At 34.5% G+C, this 20,134-nt stretch overlaps 1 protein-coding gene across 2 annotated transcripts in view; it reads right to left on the bottom strand.

The window, feature by feature from the left end:
* Nucleotides 1–1,901: 1,901 nt before the first annotated feature.
* Nucleotides 1,902–20,134, bottom strand: part of ZFYVE16 (zinc finger FYVE-type containing 16) — a 47,865-nt gene continuing 29,632 nt past the window's right edge. The window contains exons 9-19 of one of the 2 annotated variants that reach the window (XM_004374461.2): nt 18,231–18,353; nt 17,356–17,511; nt 16,554–16,778; nt 12,887–12,969; nt 11,292–11,396; nt 10,789–10,936; nt 9,426–9,506; nt 6,044–6,206; nt 4,883–4,988; nt 3,928–4,095; nt 1,902–2,722 (exon numbers count right to left, since the gene is read on the bottom strand). In XM_004374461.2, coding sequence (XP_004374518.1) covers nt 2,561–2,722; nt 3,928–4,095; nt 4,883–4,988; nt 6,044–6,206; nt 9,426–9,506; nt 10,789–10,936; nt 11,292–11,396; nt 12,887–12,969; nt 16,554–16,778; nt 17,356–17,511; nt 18,231–18,353 — 1,520 coding nt within the window. In that variant the 3' untranslated portion in view covers nt 1,902–2,560. Of the gene's footprint in view, nt 2,723–3,927; nt 4,096–4,882; nt 4,989–6,043; nt 6,207–9,425; nt 9,507–10,788; nt 10,937–11,291; nt 11,397–12,886; nt 12,970–16,553; nt 16,779–17,355; nt 17,512–18,230; nt 18,354–20,134 lie in introns of those variants that run through there. The other variant, XM_023729467.1, reaches the window with a different exon arrangement.

The raw sequence follows: 20,134 nt of genomic DNA on the forward strand, positions 1-20,134 counted from the left end.
TTAAAGTAGACTCCTTTTAAAGAGAAAGTTCAGTCTTTCTACATATTACTTATTTTTCCATTTTTCAACTCTTGTGTTTTTTCCTAGACAAGTTTAATGCTGACTTTCTAACAGGTTCTCACACTGCCTTCTTGCTATTGGTATGGTTATCCTCCTGGGTTGTTTTCCAATCACCTAGTGAAATTCTTATCTCTATTACAGCAGTTACTTTTACTACAGTGAAACCTGTGAGAGCCAGAACTCAACAGGACTGCCTTGTTTTTTGGGTCTAGTAAGTTTTCTGCCTTTGACATTGCTCCTTTTAGTGGAAAATATTTGAGTTTTCCTTCTGGACAGATTTCCGCCTTTACAGTTTCTGGCTTTCACAGGTTTTACTATAGATGATAATTATCTGTTCCACACATTCAGCTTAAGAACTATTTTATTCATTTTTCAACCAAAAGAGTGTTATAAAGTGCTGTGCACATAGTAAGTATACAGTATCCAGACACACACACAGTTTGTGGGATGGCTGCATAAAACAAATGGGCCAGATTTTACTTCATATTTCAAAATTCAGAGAAAGGGAAGACCAAAAAGATATCATTGCAGACTGAAAACAAAGACTCATTCTACCTCTTTACCTTTAAAAAATCTTAAATTTCAAATTAAGTGCCAGTGTGAAGAACGTGACCAAATAAGAAATAAATTCAGAAAAACAGATCTACACAGAGTATTTTAAAATGTGACTATAAACTTCAGGCACATAATTCCAATTTTTATTGGAGGTAGAGACTATGAAAGCAAAATATCCTAAGACTATCCTACCATGGAGAGAACCCTCCACCATTTAATAATTTTAAGGTAAATTCAGTATTCACAGATTGTGCAATTAATTATACTGCAAAATAAAAACTTTATAAAAAATACACAAATTGAATTTCATTCTTTTTATCTTATAGCATTTCAATAAATTTCACAAGTTAGTACCTGCAACATTTTATATCGTTTATGATATACTGATACTCCTCTCCACCCTGTGTCTCTTTGGCTAGTACTACAGATGTATGTGATTTCAGTAGGAACCATATGCCCAAACTGATTAAAATCCTCAGTCTCTTCTAACCTGAGACCTCAGATCCTGAGTTATAACCTTGACATTGTCTTCAACTTGAGATGCTTCACAAGTATTTTTCTTAAAATGGGGCTAATTATTGTAGTTTCTTTTTTTCTTGAGATATACAAGGAGTGTTTTTGATACAAAAACATATATATATATTCCACGTAATAAAAAAAGCATCAAAATAATGATAGTTTTATATAACTTAAATGACAGGACTAACTAAAATATGCCCTTTACTTTTTTTTTCTTTAACACAACAGACTTTTGTTTTGTTTTGCTGTTTGAAGTAAAGAGGAAAGCTCTGTAACCGTCTCTGAAACTTGATGAGGGTCAAAGGACCTCTGTAACTCAAGCACAAGTTTCATGTGTCCTTCAGATACACAGAGTTTAATTTATGTTAATATTCCATTATCAAAAATAACTACCATACAAAGAATCTAAATATGCAAAAGTAATTAGTTAATTAGAATTTATACTTAATACACTGGTATCCATGAAAATATGCAGAGTTGCCAAGAAAATTCTAAGGATTAAAGTGGAAGTAAAAGAAAGCTTGCTTCACTGCTTCATTTATTGCTACATAATGACTACTTCAAGGATCATCTGGCCTGTTGTCACTCACTCTTGCTAGTGGTAAACACAGTGGTATACTTCAGAAGGAAAGTAGGGAAAATAATGCACTGTAGTAGAAAAATACCACCTACTTATAAATTATTAAAGATTTACAAAACACATAACAAATCATATGTTCTTTCTATAAAAACAATACAGTTAAATATAGAAGCCCAAGGTCCTAAAGCACCCACAATTTTTTAAAGTATACCCATTTAATCAAGAAAAAACATAAACATATATATATATATAATAATTTGAGAAGAAAAAAGGCAAAATTCTGATTTTAATCCAAACAACCAGAGTTTATCTAATCATGGAGGTAGATCTCCACTCCAATTACACAAGTAAGTTATCTGATTTATTCAAAGAATTATCATTTAAGCCTATGCTCTGAGAACTGGCCTGTGCCATTGCAGTGTGTTTCTAACAGACTTTAGAAGCCAGCAATCTAACTAGCATATACAGAAAACTGACATTTCCTTCACAAGGTTACATCCGAAAATAACCTTCATTAAAACCGTTATTGGCATAGAGGTATACCTAAGTGCGATACTTTGGCTTAGCACTTAATGACACAGTAAATGCCACAAATTTCTTAGACAGAAGTTCTCATTTTTTAGTACTTGTATTAAGTGTAAAACTTCAAAAACTGAATCCTTTCAATTTTTAGAGTTTTAAATGTTGTGCTAATGATTTAAAAAGACGATTCCTGCCTAAAAAGCAAAGCTTACGTGTTTCAAATATCAAACATATCTGCTTTTAGTGTAAATATTTAGTGCAAAGCACTTCAGTTTTAGTTCCAGAGTAATCACTTCATAATATTTAATATGACACATCCTACCACTAAAAAAGATTTTCTATAATGAAAAATACTAATTCTATTTCTAATGGTAAACTAGTAGAGTTGGAGGTCCCACCATGGATCACAGGGATCAAAGCACTATCAAGATCATTTAGATAATGCTGAGGAAGAAGATGACCTTCAGATCCTGCCTGAAATTCAACCTGAAAAAAAAAAAGAAAAATTTTTGGTTGATCCTTAAAGATAAGCAATCTTGTTTTCCTCAGCAGATGAATAAAAAAATAACTAAAATATTTTAAAAGTATCATTCAGTTTAAGTAAGCATTGTTAATAAAACACTTGATATTTTATGTATAAATGTTCTTCATTCTCCTACATTTATTTTATCCATCTACTACATAAATTATAACTTGCCCTCCCATGGATATCATAAAAATAAAAACAAAATTGTTACTAGTTCATACTTTAGGTTTCCTCTCTATGAACACAGAAACACATTAAAGGGTCAAGGCATTGAATAGTGACTAATATGACTTAAATAAAAACCTCACAGTACTAAAAAAAATTCCACTTAAAAATATTTCAAATTTGTTGTTGCATTTAATCTTCAGGTTGGTGTGAAATTACATTTGAATACATTTGACTAAAATGGAAATATTAGCAGTGCTTATTCACATAACAATTATCAGGTGCTTCCTTGGAAAAAGAATACACAAGAAATGAGTAAACTGATTGCCTGACTAAGATTGTGAGCAAGAGTAGAAGGGAGATCTTTCTAGGACTGCTGCCTTAGACAACTAAATGGATACCATTTACATTGCAGACGGTAGTTCGTACCTCTGGGGGCCATCAATTACATAGAATACAGTGTGAATGTAGCTCTCTGGGGATGTTATGTATATACATTTAGACTTTGTAACTTTAAATCATGTGAATACAGAATCTAGTCAGATTAATTAAAAAAAAAAAACAGGCAGGATTGTTGTGGAGCAGGAGGTGGTAAACTATGCCCTGTGGGCCAAATGTAGCCTGATACCTGTTTTTGTAAATAAGAGTTTCACTGGAACCAGCCACACTCATTTGTTTCATACATGTTTACATACGTGTGGTTGCTTTGGCACTACAGTGGCAGAAGTGAATAGCTATGACAGAAATCAGGTGGCCCACAGCACGTAAAAAACTTTACTGTCCGGTTCTTTACCAAAAAGTCTGCTAACTCCTGTTGTTGAGATTAAAAAAGAGAATGTATGTGAAATATGTAGTATACAGTAGATACTCAACCAAATTTAGCTCCTTTCTTTCACCCCAAAATAAAAGGAAAAAGAAAAAACTTTTGATTGTTACCACCCTCTCTGGTATCATTTTAACGTACATTTATTTTAAAATACACCACAAAAACATGCCTCACCATATCAGTGTCAATGGAAACTCTGAGTCCAATTTTATTCATCCCATTACCCTTTAGAGTTTTCAGATGAGGGCACAGTGCAGCACAACAAGCCATGGCAATTTCTTTTGCAAACTGGTAACGAGTTGCTGAAATAGATAAGTCCTGGTCCTTTAGAAAGTAGAATACCTGAAATGTATTTAATTAGGGAACAAGTCATGATTAAGACTAAAAACATACAATTGCTGCTTTCAGTTCAACTTTATTAATAAAATTCCAATGTTAGTACCATGAAATTCACTAGTGAAGAGCATTCTGTATCTACTGCCCAATGTAAACCATAAAAACTTTAAACCACAGTTTATGGAATATGGGAATGGTTTAGCTTTTTTGCCTAGAGTCAATATGTAGCAAAAAATCCAGCTTAGAGAAGAATACTAATGAGTCCAGCCTCTAAGAGCACCTTCTTATAAGGACGTCCATATGAAGTTAACATCAAACAATGAAATAATGGTGTATAGCTTCCCATCGTAGTCAATGATCTAAAGAGGAATCAGGTGAGAATAAGGTTTACCATGACTCAATATTGCTCCTAAAAAAAGCTCACAGTAAGTATTTTATTTACATCAATTTATAATCAGCGTTCACATACGAAAAGCATTTTCGTACGTTCCAACTTTTTATTGGAAAATAAGAGCAAAACAAAAAGGTCAAATGAGACATGGTCAAAAATAAACTGCCAAAACTAAACTGCTGGTTGGCAGGCAGTACTCTCATATAATAGGCTGAAATTATACAATGGAAATGCAAATCTGGTGTATAAAAGGTAGTCTGGTGTGGCAATATGTGTGTGTCTCAATGTGGAATGTAAAAAGTGTAATACGCGGCACTTAAATATCCAGAGGGTGAGTAATGGGAAATTTCCAAATTAAAAAAACAAAACAACATCAAAGGGAGAATCCTCTTTCTCACTTACCTCCGTACACTTTACAATCTTCTCATCAGTTTCAAAATCTGTTTCCAGTTTTACTTTTTCACTGAGAAATCCTTGTAATGATCTTCCATCCACTGAACTTATAACACTACAGAATAAAACATAATACAACAGAATTATTACTGCCACCAAACCAAAACCAAACCCACTGCCATCAAGTCAATTCCGACTCATAGCAACCCCATATGATAGAGTAGAACTGCCTGACAGGGTTTGCAAGGAGTGGCTGGTGGATTCAAACTGCTGACCTTTTGGTTAGCAGCTGAGCTCTTAACCACTGTACCACTAGGGCTCCATTAGTGCCCCAATGCTTTCTATTGAATGAATTATTAGATTTAAACAAATGGAATGAGGAGAAAATTTATAACAGCTATAAATTTAAAGCAACAAGGTATCTCAATTGTACACAAAATAATTTAGTCCGTAGCTCACACCCATTTACCAAGATTTCTTGATTGTGTAGTCATCTTTTTTGTTCATGAATGAATTTTATCTACTTTCTCATGTGACCAATCCAGACCTGAGGTTTAAAACACGTTAAATAGTCTTAACAGAAAAACTGTCTCATGAATTCCAAAATTTTATTTTAGAATCCTTCAGCATTAGCCCTCTTCTTCTTTCTTTGCTCCAGACCCCTTAGCCAATCTCCAAAAAAGAAAGAAAATGGGTAACTGAAAAGAGGAAGGAATGGCAGTAACATTCTGTAAGGCTTCTAATGTATTTATTAATAAATTCACTTGTTTGTATTTACAGTGAATCAATATAATGCAGAATAACCATCCAAAGGGAGTCCTGTACTTACTTGCACAAAAATAAGTACACATGACAAAAAAAAGCATCTTGCCTTTTTCAGCCCTGGCATCAAGCCCACACTGCTACAAAATGGATCTTTTTATCCTTAGCCACCTCTCAAATTGACCACCCTTTAATAATTTACAGCATCCTTACCAAAAAATACAAATGAGGCTGCTTAAGACACATGTATGAAAAGAACAGACTACGTTCATTAATTGGTATGTAGCCATTTAAATTAATGGTATAATTCCAACTTCATTTATAAAACAATTTTATTAATAGGATGTTTTTATCCTGCCCTTCAATCAAATTTATTATATTTAGTAATTAAAAAAAAAAAAATCCTACCCTTTGTTTTCTTTCTCTTCGGAATCTACCCAGCAGATATCCACGTATTCTCTCAGGTCTACTGCATCAACTTTCCCACATGTAATTTTAAAGTCTTTTTGCTCTCGTAGAGCTAGCCGTAAGCCATTCATGGTCTCTGGAGTTATTTGTACCATAAGGCCATCTAGAAATGACAGTTATGTTTCACATTTCTTCTACCAAATATCAATTTGCACAACTAAGCCATTAAATTACTATCAAAATATATTCTGTGAAAGATAAATTAAGTCATCTTAATGGCTGTTTTGTACAGGGAAATAAACATATTTTACAATTTTAAGGGTTTTTTTTAAGGTTACACAAATAAGGGTAAGAATTTCTGCCTCTGGCTATGATGAAGTAACTGTTACCAAACTATCCCTTTTATAACAACCAGCCATAAAACTGAGAGGCAACTGTTTCCAAGTACTGGACAACATGTCAAGTAATACTGTGATTCTTAAACGGAAACTCAAGAGGTGAGTCCACGATCTTGCCTGGGCTCTCTGCCTGAAGATAATTTCCTCATAGTGATCCACTAAGCTATGGCCTTACTGAGCTAAGAACACAGAGATAAGAGTCTGGGGAAGCTTTAATGCCTGAAATCTGGGTCAAGACACTGACGAGGAGGTAACTTCATAGAAGGGACACCAGAAGACTATGTACTGGGGAATCCCTTTTGAGTCCTTGGACTACAGCTGGGGGTATATGAAGTGGGACTAGATGAGGCAACCAGAGAGTAGCTGTTATAAGGCTGAGAAAAGAACAGAGATACCAGAAGTCAAGCAATGTGCAGGGGATGTTGGTGGTTTGGGCTGCTAAATTTATTAACACTTCGATAACATGCACCCTAATAAAGCCAAAATAAAGCCCTTATAAAATCTGCAGGCAAAACAGAGTTTGGAAATTAGGTCCTTAAAATATTCGTACACATATCTAAGAAGCTCAATAAACACCAAGAATGATAGAAAGAAAACCACATACAGGTACATCACAATTAAACTGGTAAACACCAAAGATGAAGAGGGTATCTTAAAAACAGACTGAAGAAAAAAAAACATGTTAAATATAGAACAAAAAAAAAATTACGGCTGATTTTTCATTAGAGACAATAGAGAACAGGAGACAATTAAACGACATCTTTAAAATCCTATGAGAGAAAAAAAAACAACTTTTAAGGATAGCAAAAGTATCCTTCAAGAATGAGTATGAAACATTGAGCTCCAGATAAATGAAAGCCACAAAACTTGTACTAAAAAATAAAAATGCTAACAGATGTTCTTTAAGCTGTAGAAAAATGATACCAGAAAAAACCTCAATCTACCAGAAGAAAATAATTTCCATTATTTCCTTAAAAGACAACTGTTTAAAGCAAAAATTGTAACACTGCAAGCAGGCATAAAAGTCATGATAGCATAAAGGATGGGAGGTAGGTAAATAGAGTTATACTGGTGTAAGGTTATTACAACCGTAAAGCATGAAGTCAAAGGTATAAAGTGGGAAACGGGACGTGTGAGGTGGGAAGTGAGAAGTGACAGGAGTCAGGGTGAGGTGTGTAATGGTACAATACTGATCCTAAGTAGATTTGAGAAATTAAGAGTGCATACTGTTAGCCCTAGGGCAACTTGTAAAAAAACTGCATAGTGGCACTTACTACTCGTGGTGTGTGTGGGGCAGGAGGGCATGGCTGGCAAAAAAACATAGAAGGCACACCTTGTTTGTGCAAACATATGGCATACAAACATATAAAGCAACATAGCTAAGAAGAAAATAGAAAAAAATAAAATGGAGTAATAAAAGTTGAGTAGTCTAAAATAAGATATAAACGGCACAGAGAGGAGAGGGAAAAAAAGGGGCAGAAAGAATATTTGAAAAATCGGCAGATAACTTCCCAAATTTGATGAAAAACATTAATCTACATATGTAAGACGCTCAGAGAACTCCTAGTAGGATAAACTCAAAGAGATCCACACTAGATACATCATAATCAAATTGCCAAAAGCCAAAGTGAGAATCATGAAACCAGTAACAAAGTAACTCATCATATACAACTATCCTAAATAAAATTAACAGCTGACTTCTCATCAGAAACAAGACATAAGACAGTGAAATGACATATTCAAAGTGCTGAAAGAAGAAGATTATTGACCAGACTTCTATATCTAATAAAAGCATCCTTCAAAAAATGAAGGTGGAATTAAGACATTCCCAGATAAACAAAAAACTGAGAGAATTCATTGCTAGCAAACCTGCCCTGCAGGAAATACTAAAGTGAGTCCTTCAGGCTGAAATAAAAAGACACTAGACAGTAACTTAAATCCACATAAGAAATAAACAGCACTAGTTAAGTAATTCAAGCTGGATTCAGACGAAGATGTGCAATGAAGGATATCACTGCTGATGTCAGATGATTCTTAGCTGAAAGCAGAGAATACCAGAAAGATGTCTGTGTTTTACTAACTATGCAAAAATGTTCAACTGTGTGGATCATAACAAATTATGGATAACACCGTGAAGAATGGAAACTCCAGAACACTTAATTGTGCTCATGAAGAACCTGTACATAGACCAAGACACAGTTGTTTGAACAGAATAAGGGTATACTACACAGTTTAAAATCAGGAAAGGTGTGTGTCAAGGTTGTATCCTTTCACCATACTTATTCAGTCTGTATGCTGAGCAAATAATCCGAGAAGCTGGACTATACAAAGAAGAATGCAACATCACGATTGGAGGAAGACTCATTAACAACCTATGACATACAGATGACACAACATTTAAGAATGTTATTAGCACCACTGTTCATAATAGCAAAAAACAAGAAATGATCCAGATGCTCATGATCAGGAGATAGATAAATTGTCATACATTAACAAAATAAAGCATTTAATAGCATTTGTCAACTTGACGGCAACTAATGACAACAGCAAAAAGCACTGAAAATGAAGCTGTAGTTGCAGGCATAACATAACCTAGATCTCAGAAACACAAATGTTGTGTGAAAAACAGTAAGTTTCATATGACTACATGAAGAATGATACTTTTATAAATATCCCAAATAGGCATAAATAAACAATACATTGTTTTGGCATATATATATACAGAATAAAAAAAAAATTAGGCAAGGGAATGATAAACACAGTATTTAGGGTAATAGTTAATTCTCGAGGAGAGAAGGAAGGAGACATAAGTAGACTCAAATGCTGGTCATGTCCTAATTCTGAGGTTGGGTGATATTTTCACCTAAGTCTGTGGTACTGTGTTTTATAACTTACATATACTCTTTTGTAATTAGCAAATACATTTTTAAAAAGTAATGGAAAAACAGGTTTAGATTAAACAATCTTAAACATGAAACTCGTACCTTCAACTATGCTGGACTTAGCAAGAAACCCTGAAGATGTCTTTAGAGCTCCATTGAAAACCACAAAACTTGCACCTGTCACTGATTAAAAAAACACAATTATTTATATTTTAGCCTACCATTTTATATTTGTTAAAGGCATACTGTAGAGCATGGCACATTTTAAGTATCCAATAAATGTCATGCCCATACTACTTATATTAGAAAACTAACCAAAAACCAAAAGAAACAAAATTAACATAAAATACTACATAAAAAAACAAAAACAAAAAAACCCAAACCCGTTGCTGTTGAGCTGATTCAGACTCACAGGGGTAATTTAATGTTTGTATCTAAGTTATACTATTTAGAATGTCTGAGCCTGTGTCAGTGAGGGTATGAAAAATTCAACATCCTCTACTGGTGAGAACGTAAATCAGAACAATATGAAGGACGGCATAACAATATCTATTAAAATTACAAATAACACATATCCTTTGATGTAGAAATTCCGCTTCTAGGAACTTATCCTATAGATAGGTTCACATGTGTGCAAAATAACACAGTACAAGGTTATTCACCATAGCATTTTTATAAATACCCAAGGATTGGTAAGAACTATGTTTATCAATAAGGGATTGTTAAATAATGCATACATATAAAATGGAAAACTATGTAGAATGAGCATGCTCTTTATATACTGTTGTTGTTGTATGCTGTTGAGTCGATTCCGACCCACAGTGACCCTATATGACAAAAGTAGAACTGCCCCATAGGGTTTCCTAAGCTGTAATCTTCGTGGGAACAGATCACCAGGTCTCTCCTCCCTCAAGGCCGCTGGTGGGCTTGAACTGCTGACCTTTCAGTTAGCAGCTGAGTGCTTAACCACTGCACCAGCAGGATTCCTTCCTAAACTTTATATACTAACATAGAATAATCTCCAAGGTGTGTTAACAACAACAACAAAAAAGCAAGGTACAGAAAAGAACAAATGTTATGACTTCTTTAAAAAAGTCAAAAATTGTGTATGTGTTTGCATGAATATATATAAACAAGCAAAAATGTCTCTGCAAGTTTATGTAAGAAACTAGTAACACCCTATGAATACAATAGGCTTGAAGATATCAAAACGAATACAGTCTTCCAAGTCTAACGTAACCCAAGTGAAAAACACAAACAGAAGGACTTGTTCAATCTGCTATTTGTGTAGCAGAAATTTTAAAGCATATTGCCTTATTACTATCAATTCAGCAAATTATATATATATATATTAATTATGTATTATATATACATGTATTATATACATATATTTTTTTCCCCTTTGAAAGGAATTATATTAACTGACGTAGTTTTATAAGTTAGCATCAGGAACCATAACTCTTACCTTTCCTAGGATGACCAGCTGCACAGTTGGCCTGTGTTTGATAAACTCCATCATTCTGTACACAGACTAGATGAGAATCTGCTTCTGTACTAAAACTAGCTCCAATGCTAATGACATGTTCATTAGAAGAATTTATTACTTTCATCACCTGGTAGGGAAAACATTCATTTAGAAATGCTATTAACATTTTATGCCTTTATTGGTTACAATAATTCAAAGAGTCATATTCCTGATCAGCTTCATAATTATCAAATTTTGGTCTGGACAAATCACTGGAATGTGACAGATACAAATGTTTTAAAATAAAACAGTAAGAAAAAAGTTGAAAAAAACAGTTAAACAAATCCCTTACTAGGAAACAAATTCTAAGATTTTAAAAATGGGTTTTTTGCTATTACAAATTAAATAGTCTGATTCAAAACAAACAAAAAATTTTGACACAATTCGAAGGAAATCTAATGTTTAATAACTGTCTTCAAAATTCAAAAAGCAATTATACTTACATCGCTGTATTTTTTCCGAGGTATTTTTATGCAGCTTTTACCCATTTCCATATGAATCAAGAGCTGATCTATATTATGCAAGGTATACTGGTAATTTCGAAGGTCCTACATAAAATAATCACATTTACATAAACTTTAAACTACTGTTCAAGAGCATTTACTCATTTATTAAACCCTTTTTTAAGAGCATCCATCAGTTCAAGGCTTCTGATACGTAACTATCAAAATGCCATCCATAAAAACCCAGTACCAATTTAAGAAAACCAACTAATGCTTCCAGCCACTCCACATCAATTATGAAGACTATCATTCTTAGGAAGAATTCTGTAGTATTTGGGGGTGAACTTCTCTTTATACTTACAGATCTTCCAAAATAGGAAAGGTCTTCAAACTAAACATGGATAAAGGAAAGTGACTCCACTGAAATACTTTCTGTGTGTCTGAGTTATCTGGTACTGCTATAACAGAAATACCATTAACGAGTGGCTTTAACAAACAGAAACTTATCTTCTCACAGTTTAGGAGGCTAGAAGTCCAAATTCAGGGTGCTAGCTCTACGGAAGGCTTTCTTTCTCTGTTGGGTCTGGAGGAAGGTCTTGTCTCTTTGAGCTTCTGCTCCTGGGTGATCTTCACGTGTCTTGACATCTCTCTTCCGCCATCTCTGCTCTGCTCGCTTAACTTCTTTTATATCTCAAAAGAGACTGACTCAAGATACACCCTACACTAATCCTATCTTATTAACATACCAAAGACAACCCATTCCAAAATGGGATTATAACCACAGGTATAGAGTTTAAGACTTACAACACATATTTTGGGGAGACATAATTCAATCCATAACACTATGGTAACAGGTAAATATAAAATTACAGAAATCAGTGGTGTAAGGGAACCTCAGACATAATCTAATCCAATCTGTCCTATTATAAATGAAGAAACTTAAGGCCATAGTTTGCTCAAAATCACGAAGCTGACTAACTTTATTAACACTATTACTAAAATTTCAACAACTGCACAGCGCTCTCACATTATCTAAGTATGTAAAAACTCCAGCAGAATAAACCAAAAGGCAATTGGAGTTAGGCACACATAAATTGTTGTTGTTAGCTGCCACGGAGTCAGCCCTCAACTCATGGCAACCTTATACATAACAGGGTCGGACAGTTGTGAGCCATAGGGTTTCACTGGCTCATTTTCAGAAGGAAATCTCCAGTCTTTCCATCTTAGCCTGGAAGCTCTGCTGAAACCTGTTCAGCATCATAGTAACACGCAAGCCTCCGCTGACAGACAGATGGTGGCTACATCTGAGATGCACTGGCCAGGAATCGAACACAGGTCTCCTCCATGGAAGGTAAGAATTCTACCTCTGAACTACCACTGTCCTCTGGCACATAAATTAGGAGCTATTACATTCTGAAAAGCAACTGGTCAGAAACAGAGCCCATTTATGTTAAATGAATTAGGATTTCCTATAAATCAACTTTCAATATGCCAAAAATGCCAAATTAAAATGGAGAAATACAAATGTGTGAAATTTGCTAAATAAACTTAAGTAACAGTACAAAAATACTTAATAAGATAGTTCAATTACTTACAACAAGTAAGTTCATAATAGTGTGTCCTATTTCTCCAAAAAGAGGTTTTCGACCTCTGATACTTGTTAGAGGAGCAGGATACGCTACACATAAGAAAGTATAACTGGTTACTGACAACAATAATCAAAAACAGTGTTGAATTTAGTACCTTTAATTCCCATTTTTCAAACAAGCAAACTAAATAACTCAATATGAAATACCAATCCTCAACTGCATACACTGACCCAAACTCTGGTATTATGACTAAATACCACCCAATCAGTTCTTCAGGGAAATGAAAGATGACATTAACCTTTACTGCGCATCTACCAGATGCTACATTGAGTTGGGAACTTTATATACATTACCGTATTTAAACCCTACAACAACCCAATGAGGCAAGTATGACTACACCTACTTTACAGATGAGAAAGCTGAGACAGATTAACGAACTTGCTCATCATGACTAAGTTAATCAGTGGCGAAACAGATTTGAAACTAGGCTTGCCTGAGTCCAAAGCATTTGATCTTTTCATTATACATGCTGTTTCCACAAAATTATGGCAGCTGGAAAATTATGAGGTAATTGGCTAGACCTCTATAAAGTTCTGGTAACTTAAAGAGAAACAGAAAGAATTAAAGAATTTTGAGCCATTTACAGTTAATATTAAATTGTGCTGATTTGTGGGTGGTAGTAAACTTTTATAGTTCTTGGACTGACAAAAGGGAGCATATAGAGTAACAGAAGTCCACGCAGAGAAGGGGAAGGGGCATGGTACCTGCCACCTAAATATTTTTGTCTTTCTTTGTTGCTGTTGTTAGGTGCCACTGAGTCAATTTTGACTCATATCAACCCCATGTGACAGAGTGGAACTGGCCCACAGGGTTTTCTAGGCTGGAATCTTTATGGCAGCAGATTGTCAGGTCTTTTTCCTTCAGAGCCGCTAGGGAGGTTGGAACTGCCAGCCTTTCGGTTAGCAGCCTAGTGCTTAACTGTTGTGCCACCAGGTTCCTTTTCTCTTTCTTTAGGGCAGTATAAATACTGCATACCAAAAAGGAAAAGATACCTTACTGGCAATGCAGCAGGGCCTCTGGAGGAAAAGAAAGGTAAAGAAAAGAAGGCAAGACTATTTCTATGATGATAAAAAGCAGACAAATTTTAAACAGTTCTTGGTTTAGACATAATCAAATTAACCTTTCTAATACTTCTTATACAATTATACATTCTCAACTTTTCTAAGAAAACACCACACACCTGACTATCTGAAGACTTGAGACAGAGAAACACACATCCTTGCTATGCAAGGATATTCTGGATAGTTGTGTATTTTAGATATTTTGTGATTCTATAAAGAGCAACTAAATTATTCTGAGCATAGAGGCTCTAGAATGGAAAAAAATTAAGAAATTAGTGTTAAAAGACATTAAAATGAAAAAGGAAATGATTAAGGTAAGTGATGACCTCATCTCCTTAAATGAATGAGGGAGCATCCTTTGCAACTTGATAAAAGTAATTTTATTTAAAACATTATTCTAACAGGTTATGGGGCTTAGAACACATACTGTCAGAGTTACAAAGGAACCTCGTAAGTCATCTACCCGGCATTTAAAGATATGCTAAACAAGTGGTGTCAACATAAGAAAGGAGATGATCTCCATTTAAAAATTACTAATTTAAGACAGTTATTTTCAGTCTTTAATCTTGGGACTCTAACTTTTGCCATTAGCTTTTCCATATTTACATTACCTCTATAACAAAATACACATATGATGCAAGTTCAAGACTACAGAGGCATGGATATCAACAAAGTACTAGTCTATCTAAAATTGTCCTATACAGTCGTTATGAGTTGGAAACGACTCGACGGCAACGAGTCTTGGTCTTGGTTTTCAGTATATTGAAAAGATTGAAGTTGTCAAGCATTTCATTTTACTTGGATCCACAATGAACACCCATGGAAACAGCAGTCAAGAAATCAAATGACACCCTGCATTGGGCAAATCTGCTGCAAAAGACCTCTTTAAAAAGCAAAGAAGTCACTTTGAGGACTAAGGTGTGCCTGATCCAAGCCACGGTGTTTTCAATCGCCTCATACGCATGCGAAAGCTGGGCAATAAATATGGAAGACCGAAGAAGAACTGATGCCTTTGAATTATGGTGTTGGTGAAGAATACTGAATATACCACGGACTGCCAAAAGAACAAACAAAACTGTCTTGGAAGAAATACAGTCAGATTGCTCCTTAGAAGCAAGGATGGCGAGACTATGTCTTACGTACTTTGGACATGTTATCAGGAGGGATTAGTCCCTGGAGAAGGACATCATGCTTGGTAAAGTACAGGGTCAGCAAAAAAGAGGAAGACCCTCAATGAGAATGACTGACACAGTGGCTACAACAATGGGCTCAAGCATAACAATGATTGTGAGGATGCCACAGGATAGGGCAGGGTTTCGTTCTGTTGTACACAGTGTCGCTATGAGTCAGAACTGACTCAATGGCACCCAACAACAAGCTTACTGCTCTAACTTTCCATAAAATGGCCTTCACCTATTAACATCAGAGACAAAATACTAGACTGAATGAATCAAACATTTCACTCAGAATAAAATTTCTTAAGCTCTTTGATTCACACAATACAGAACCTGAGATAAAGGCTGAATTTTGTTACTATTTACACGATTTAATAGCATCATGTATTTAAACCCTTTAAATGCTAAGGACCCTCCTAAAACCAAAGTTTAATAAAATTTTCCAAATAGAAGAATTTAATTAATTTTTCTTTCACTGTGTTTGTCCATTCTGAAATAGTAATGATCACTTTTATAATTTCCCTAAATTTACTTTTCCTCCAGGAAAATACCTATTAAATTATATTAGAATCAAATGTCTAAAACTTCATTAGATGTGATGTACTTCACACGTGCAACAAATATATTATTTCCTGAAAAAAGTCAGGGATAAAGAAATGGTGAGAATTCCTAAAAGTTTAATACTAGAAATGATTTAGACTTAGAAATAACCATACACATAAACCTGGACCATTATTTCAAAATAGCCTTAGAATCACTGCTTTTGTCAAGGACAGATATGTAAATACACACACACACACACACATACACACATATATTACACAATACATTCTACCATCACTTTTGGGTGATAATGAATATAAGAAGCCTCAAGCTTAGAAAAGATGAGAACCACTATTACAGTTCCCTAAATATAGTTAACTCTTGATTATAGTAAGCAACTGAAAAGAACTGGCACTGATAATCCAAAAATCCTTCATCTCTGGCTTTATGATGTAGACAAACTGAGAGTGGTAATAATTTACCTTCTTAATATGTAGGCAACACAAAAAAGTCCCTACAGTACATGCTTATAAGAAACCTTTTAGCAAAAATTAATACTGTCAAAGTTTTCAATGTTTTATTTTGAAATTAAAAAAAAATTAGGGTTAGTTAATATAATAATTTCTGAACATCTAGAAGCCTGATGACACACCAAGTTTGTTTAGACTAACGTTACAGTAGAAAAGGGTTGGTTGGGAATTTTAAAAGCAAAGAATAACAAAAGTGGTCCTATTAATCCATTCAAAAATTGATTTTAATGAATTACCTAAAATTCTTAGTTTATATTCAGTATATCTGAACCTATGTAATTTAACTTATCATTCTAAAACTTACCTTTATATTCTGCACCCAGTCTCAACATTAAACGCATAGGAAAAACCTTTGCCCAGGGAATCTCTAGCTTCTGGATAAGAATTCCACAAAGAAAAGGATTACTTGGTAATGGGAGATCGTCAAGTTTCTGAAAAGTAGGTGTAATAAACAAGAATCCTCCATGATCTTTGCTACTGAGAAAACTCTCAGTAAAAGTAATGTTGTCCAAATTTTCTATGTATTTTCCTAGAAATAAAATAATTAATAGAAAAATTTTAAGTTATTATTGTTTTAAAGAGGCATTCTCAGTTTGAATATCCCAATATAACTTCCTTAAGTAAAGCAATGGAGAATTTTTTTTTTTTTTTTGGCTTATTTCCACTCTTGAAGAAGCATCCACTGAATACCTTCTGTGCACAAAGATCAATTATTCCTGGAGACTGGGGATTGTGAATAAAAACTGAAAAAACTTCTAGCCACAGGTAATTTAAAATTTTTTATCTTACTACTTAGTCAACCAAAAGATTATACCGTGTCCCCAATCTTATATAGACAGCAAAAAAAGTACCGACACATTTAAAAAAAAATCCGTAAGGCGCATGTATTTCCATTTTTTAAATCAAAATAAAAAGTTTGTGCAAAGACACTAATTACATAAAATGCTGTATTTAAGAAAACTAAAAATTATGATTAAGATCTTTTAAGAAATCAGCAATCTCATCACAAAATAAATCTTTACTATAGTTAGCAAAGCCGAAAGTCTAAGTGCCTTTACTAATTCATCCATTTCCAAGTCTGAACAGTTCAAAACAAAATGCTATACCTTTTAGAGCATCCTTATATATGGTGATAAGTAGTTTGAAGATGTCCCTAGGAATAGTATCTTCGTTTGGCAAACATAACAACAGAATAACAATTTCTGCCTGTCCCAAGCCATGCAATCCATTGGTTGAGAAGTACCAACATTTGTCTGAGGGATCTTAAGTGACAAAAGCACACAACTATAAGTATCAACTTCTATTAACCAAAAAAACTAAAAATAATTGTCCTTTGCATGAAGCACAACTTTTCAAATTCCTTATTTTTCCACTGCTCTCCTCACAAAAGCTTTAAGTTGAATTATGTAAGATTAATGTAAAAAACAGAAAGCATAAAGGATTATCTTAGGAGTCAATTAACAAATAACATTTAAATAAAAGATGCAATAATATGCTGAAATGTGGTGGGTTAACAATTAGGTTACTTTCAAAGAGAATGAAATGCTGATAGATGCTAAAATCCATTATTGAGGATTATTTACTTCCTTATTTTAATTAGGTCATATGCCACTTACTTTAAAATTGTCTTTTATTGCTGCTAAATCAGGATTTCTCTTTATCCAGTTACCAAATTTCAATTTATCTAGAAGCCATACGAGATCAGCCAATTGTGTTATGAACATCAAAATACAACTCAGCTATAAGCCCATGACCTTAACCTAGGATTGACTGAGAGATGGTAGTAAAAAATCAGAAGGCTTGAATTTCAAGTCCCACTGAATATAAATTTGCAACATTTATTTATAGCTATACCTAACTGAAAAACCAATATCCAAAGTTGCTTATTTTCACTGTTGTCTGTCAAAATCTAATTTGAAGATGTAATTAATTCGCAAATCCTGCTTACCAATTAGGCAAAGAAAGATGAATCACTACTTACAAAACACTAACTTGACAGTCACGAGGAGATTAGCATTTAGGACAAACGTAACAGGACGAAACCCTTCGCCTTCAAGCAGCAAAATGATCTGCTCATGAGATGGATGTTCTTCTACTGTGGGCACTAAATAATGAAAACAACATACTAATTATGATAACTATAACTTACAATGAGAAATCTGCTAAATATGCTTACAATGAAAAAAATTTATAAATCTACCAATGCCTGATCAAATTTAAAAAACAAAAGCAAATAAGTTTCATAAACTCAGTCAACACTGTGGACAATGGTTAGACACTATTTTTACTTTCTATGTAAAGACATTAGTACTGTAATACATATAAAACCAAAAAACCTGACCCATTGCTGTAAAGTCGATTACAACCCATAGCGACCCTATAGGACAGAACAAAACTGCCCCATACGGTTTTCAAGTCTGTAAATCTTTACGAAAGCAGACTGCCACATCTTTCTCCCCCACATCTTTCAAACCACCAATCTTTCAGTTAGCAGCCAAGCACTTAACCACTGCACCACCAGAGCTCCTATGTAATACACATAAATCTTGATAATTTGATAAATCAAATTGTTGATCAAACAGTATATTTATACAATTTTGCCACCTTTAAAATTTTAAAACATTTTTGTAAAGTGGATTTCACTTTGCCAGTCACTCCAATTATAATTTCCAGAATTTACTCTGTGAAAGTAGTTGACAGCCAAGTTATCTATGCTGCTTGCTGCCACAGGCCCTACTGCAGGAACAGGCTGTAAAAAAGTATCTTGATAATCAATAGGAAAATATGTATGGTATGCAAAGAACAGGGCTTAAGGTATTTTTGCCACTACAGCTAGGTTCATGAAATGGTTCCTACTGACAGAACAGAGACCCTAAGCCTCATTCCCCTACGTGTAATTATCATGTAGAGATCACAACCATTTCACATTTCAGGATGCAGCATAATGCCTAGCATGACAAGTACCTATCCTAGGGAACACCACTCCAAGATAGGAGCCAGCCACAGAATCTTAAGCTTGAAAAGGACCTTACAGACCATCTACTGAAGAAACCGAGGCCCAGCAAGATTAAATAACATGCTTCAGGTCATACATGTAATAAGTATCAGAATGAGTGACTAAAATTCTTGGCTCTCAATCCTGTAATCTTTTCTTTAGGTATCATGCTGGTTAAAAAAAAATGACAGGAAGTCAAAACTCTAATACAGCAGAAATACTTTTCAGAGCTAAAGTCTACGAGCTTCCCTATTGTACTGGACTCAGAGACGCAGATGTGATAAATGAATCATGTAATTCAACTCAAAAGCCAAATTTTTAAAGAATATTTTATGTAAGATTTTTTGTAAACTAAAGTTACCATCCATAGTACATATTACAACAAAACTAAATAAAAAAAAAATGCATTTCATACAAAACCAACAAAATTCATGAGCACATTCTTTAAAAAAAATTATTATTATTTTTTTTTAACCCAAGAGACAGAAAAGGCCACATAAACCAGAGACTTCATCAGCCTGAGACCAGAAGAACTAGATGGTGCCCGGCTACCACCAACGATCGCCCTGACAGGGAACACAACAGAGAGTCCCTGATGGAGCAGGAGAAAGGCAGGGTGCAGAACTCACATTCTAGTAAAGTCTGACTGAGACTGGAGGAACCCCGGAAAGCATGTCCCCCAGATTCTCCATCAGCCCAGAACTAAAACAATTTCCGAGGCCAACTCTTCAGACAGGGATTGGACTGGACTGTGGGACATAAAGTGATACTTGTGAGGAGTGTCTCTCTTAGCTCAAGTAGATACAAGAGACTGAACAGGCAGCTCCTGTCCGGAGGTGAGATGGGAAGGCAGAGAGGGTTAGGAGCTGGTTGAATGGACATGAGGAATC

The sequence above is a fragment of the Trichechus manatus genome, unplaced genomic scaffold (genome assembly GCF_000243295.1).
Source record: "Trichechus manatus latirostris isolate Lorelei unplaced genomic scaffold, TriManLat1.0 scaffold00029, whole genome shotgun sequence".
Lineage (NCBI taxonomy): Eukaryota > Metazoa > Chordata > Mammalia > Sirenia > Trichechidae > Trichechus > Trichechus manatus.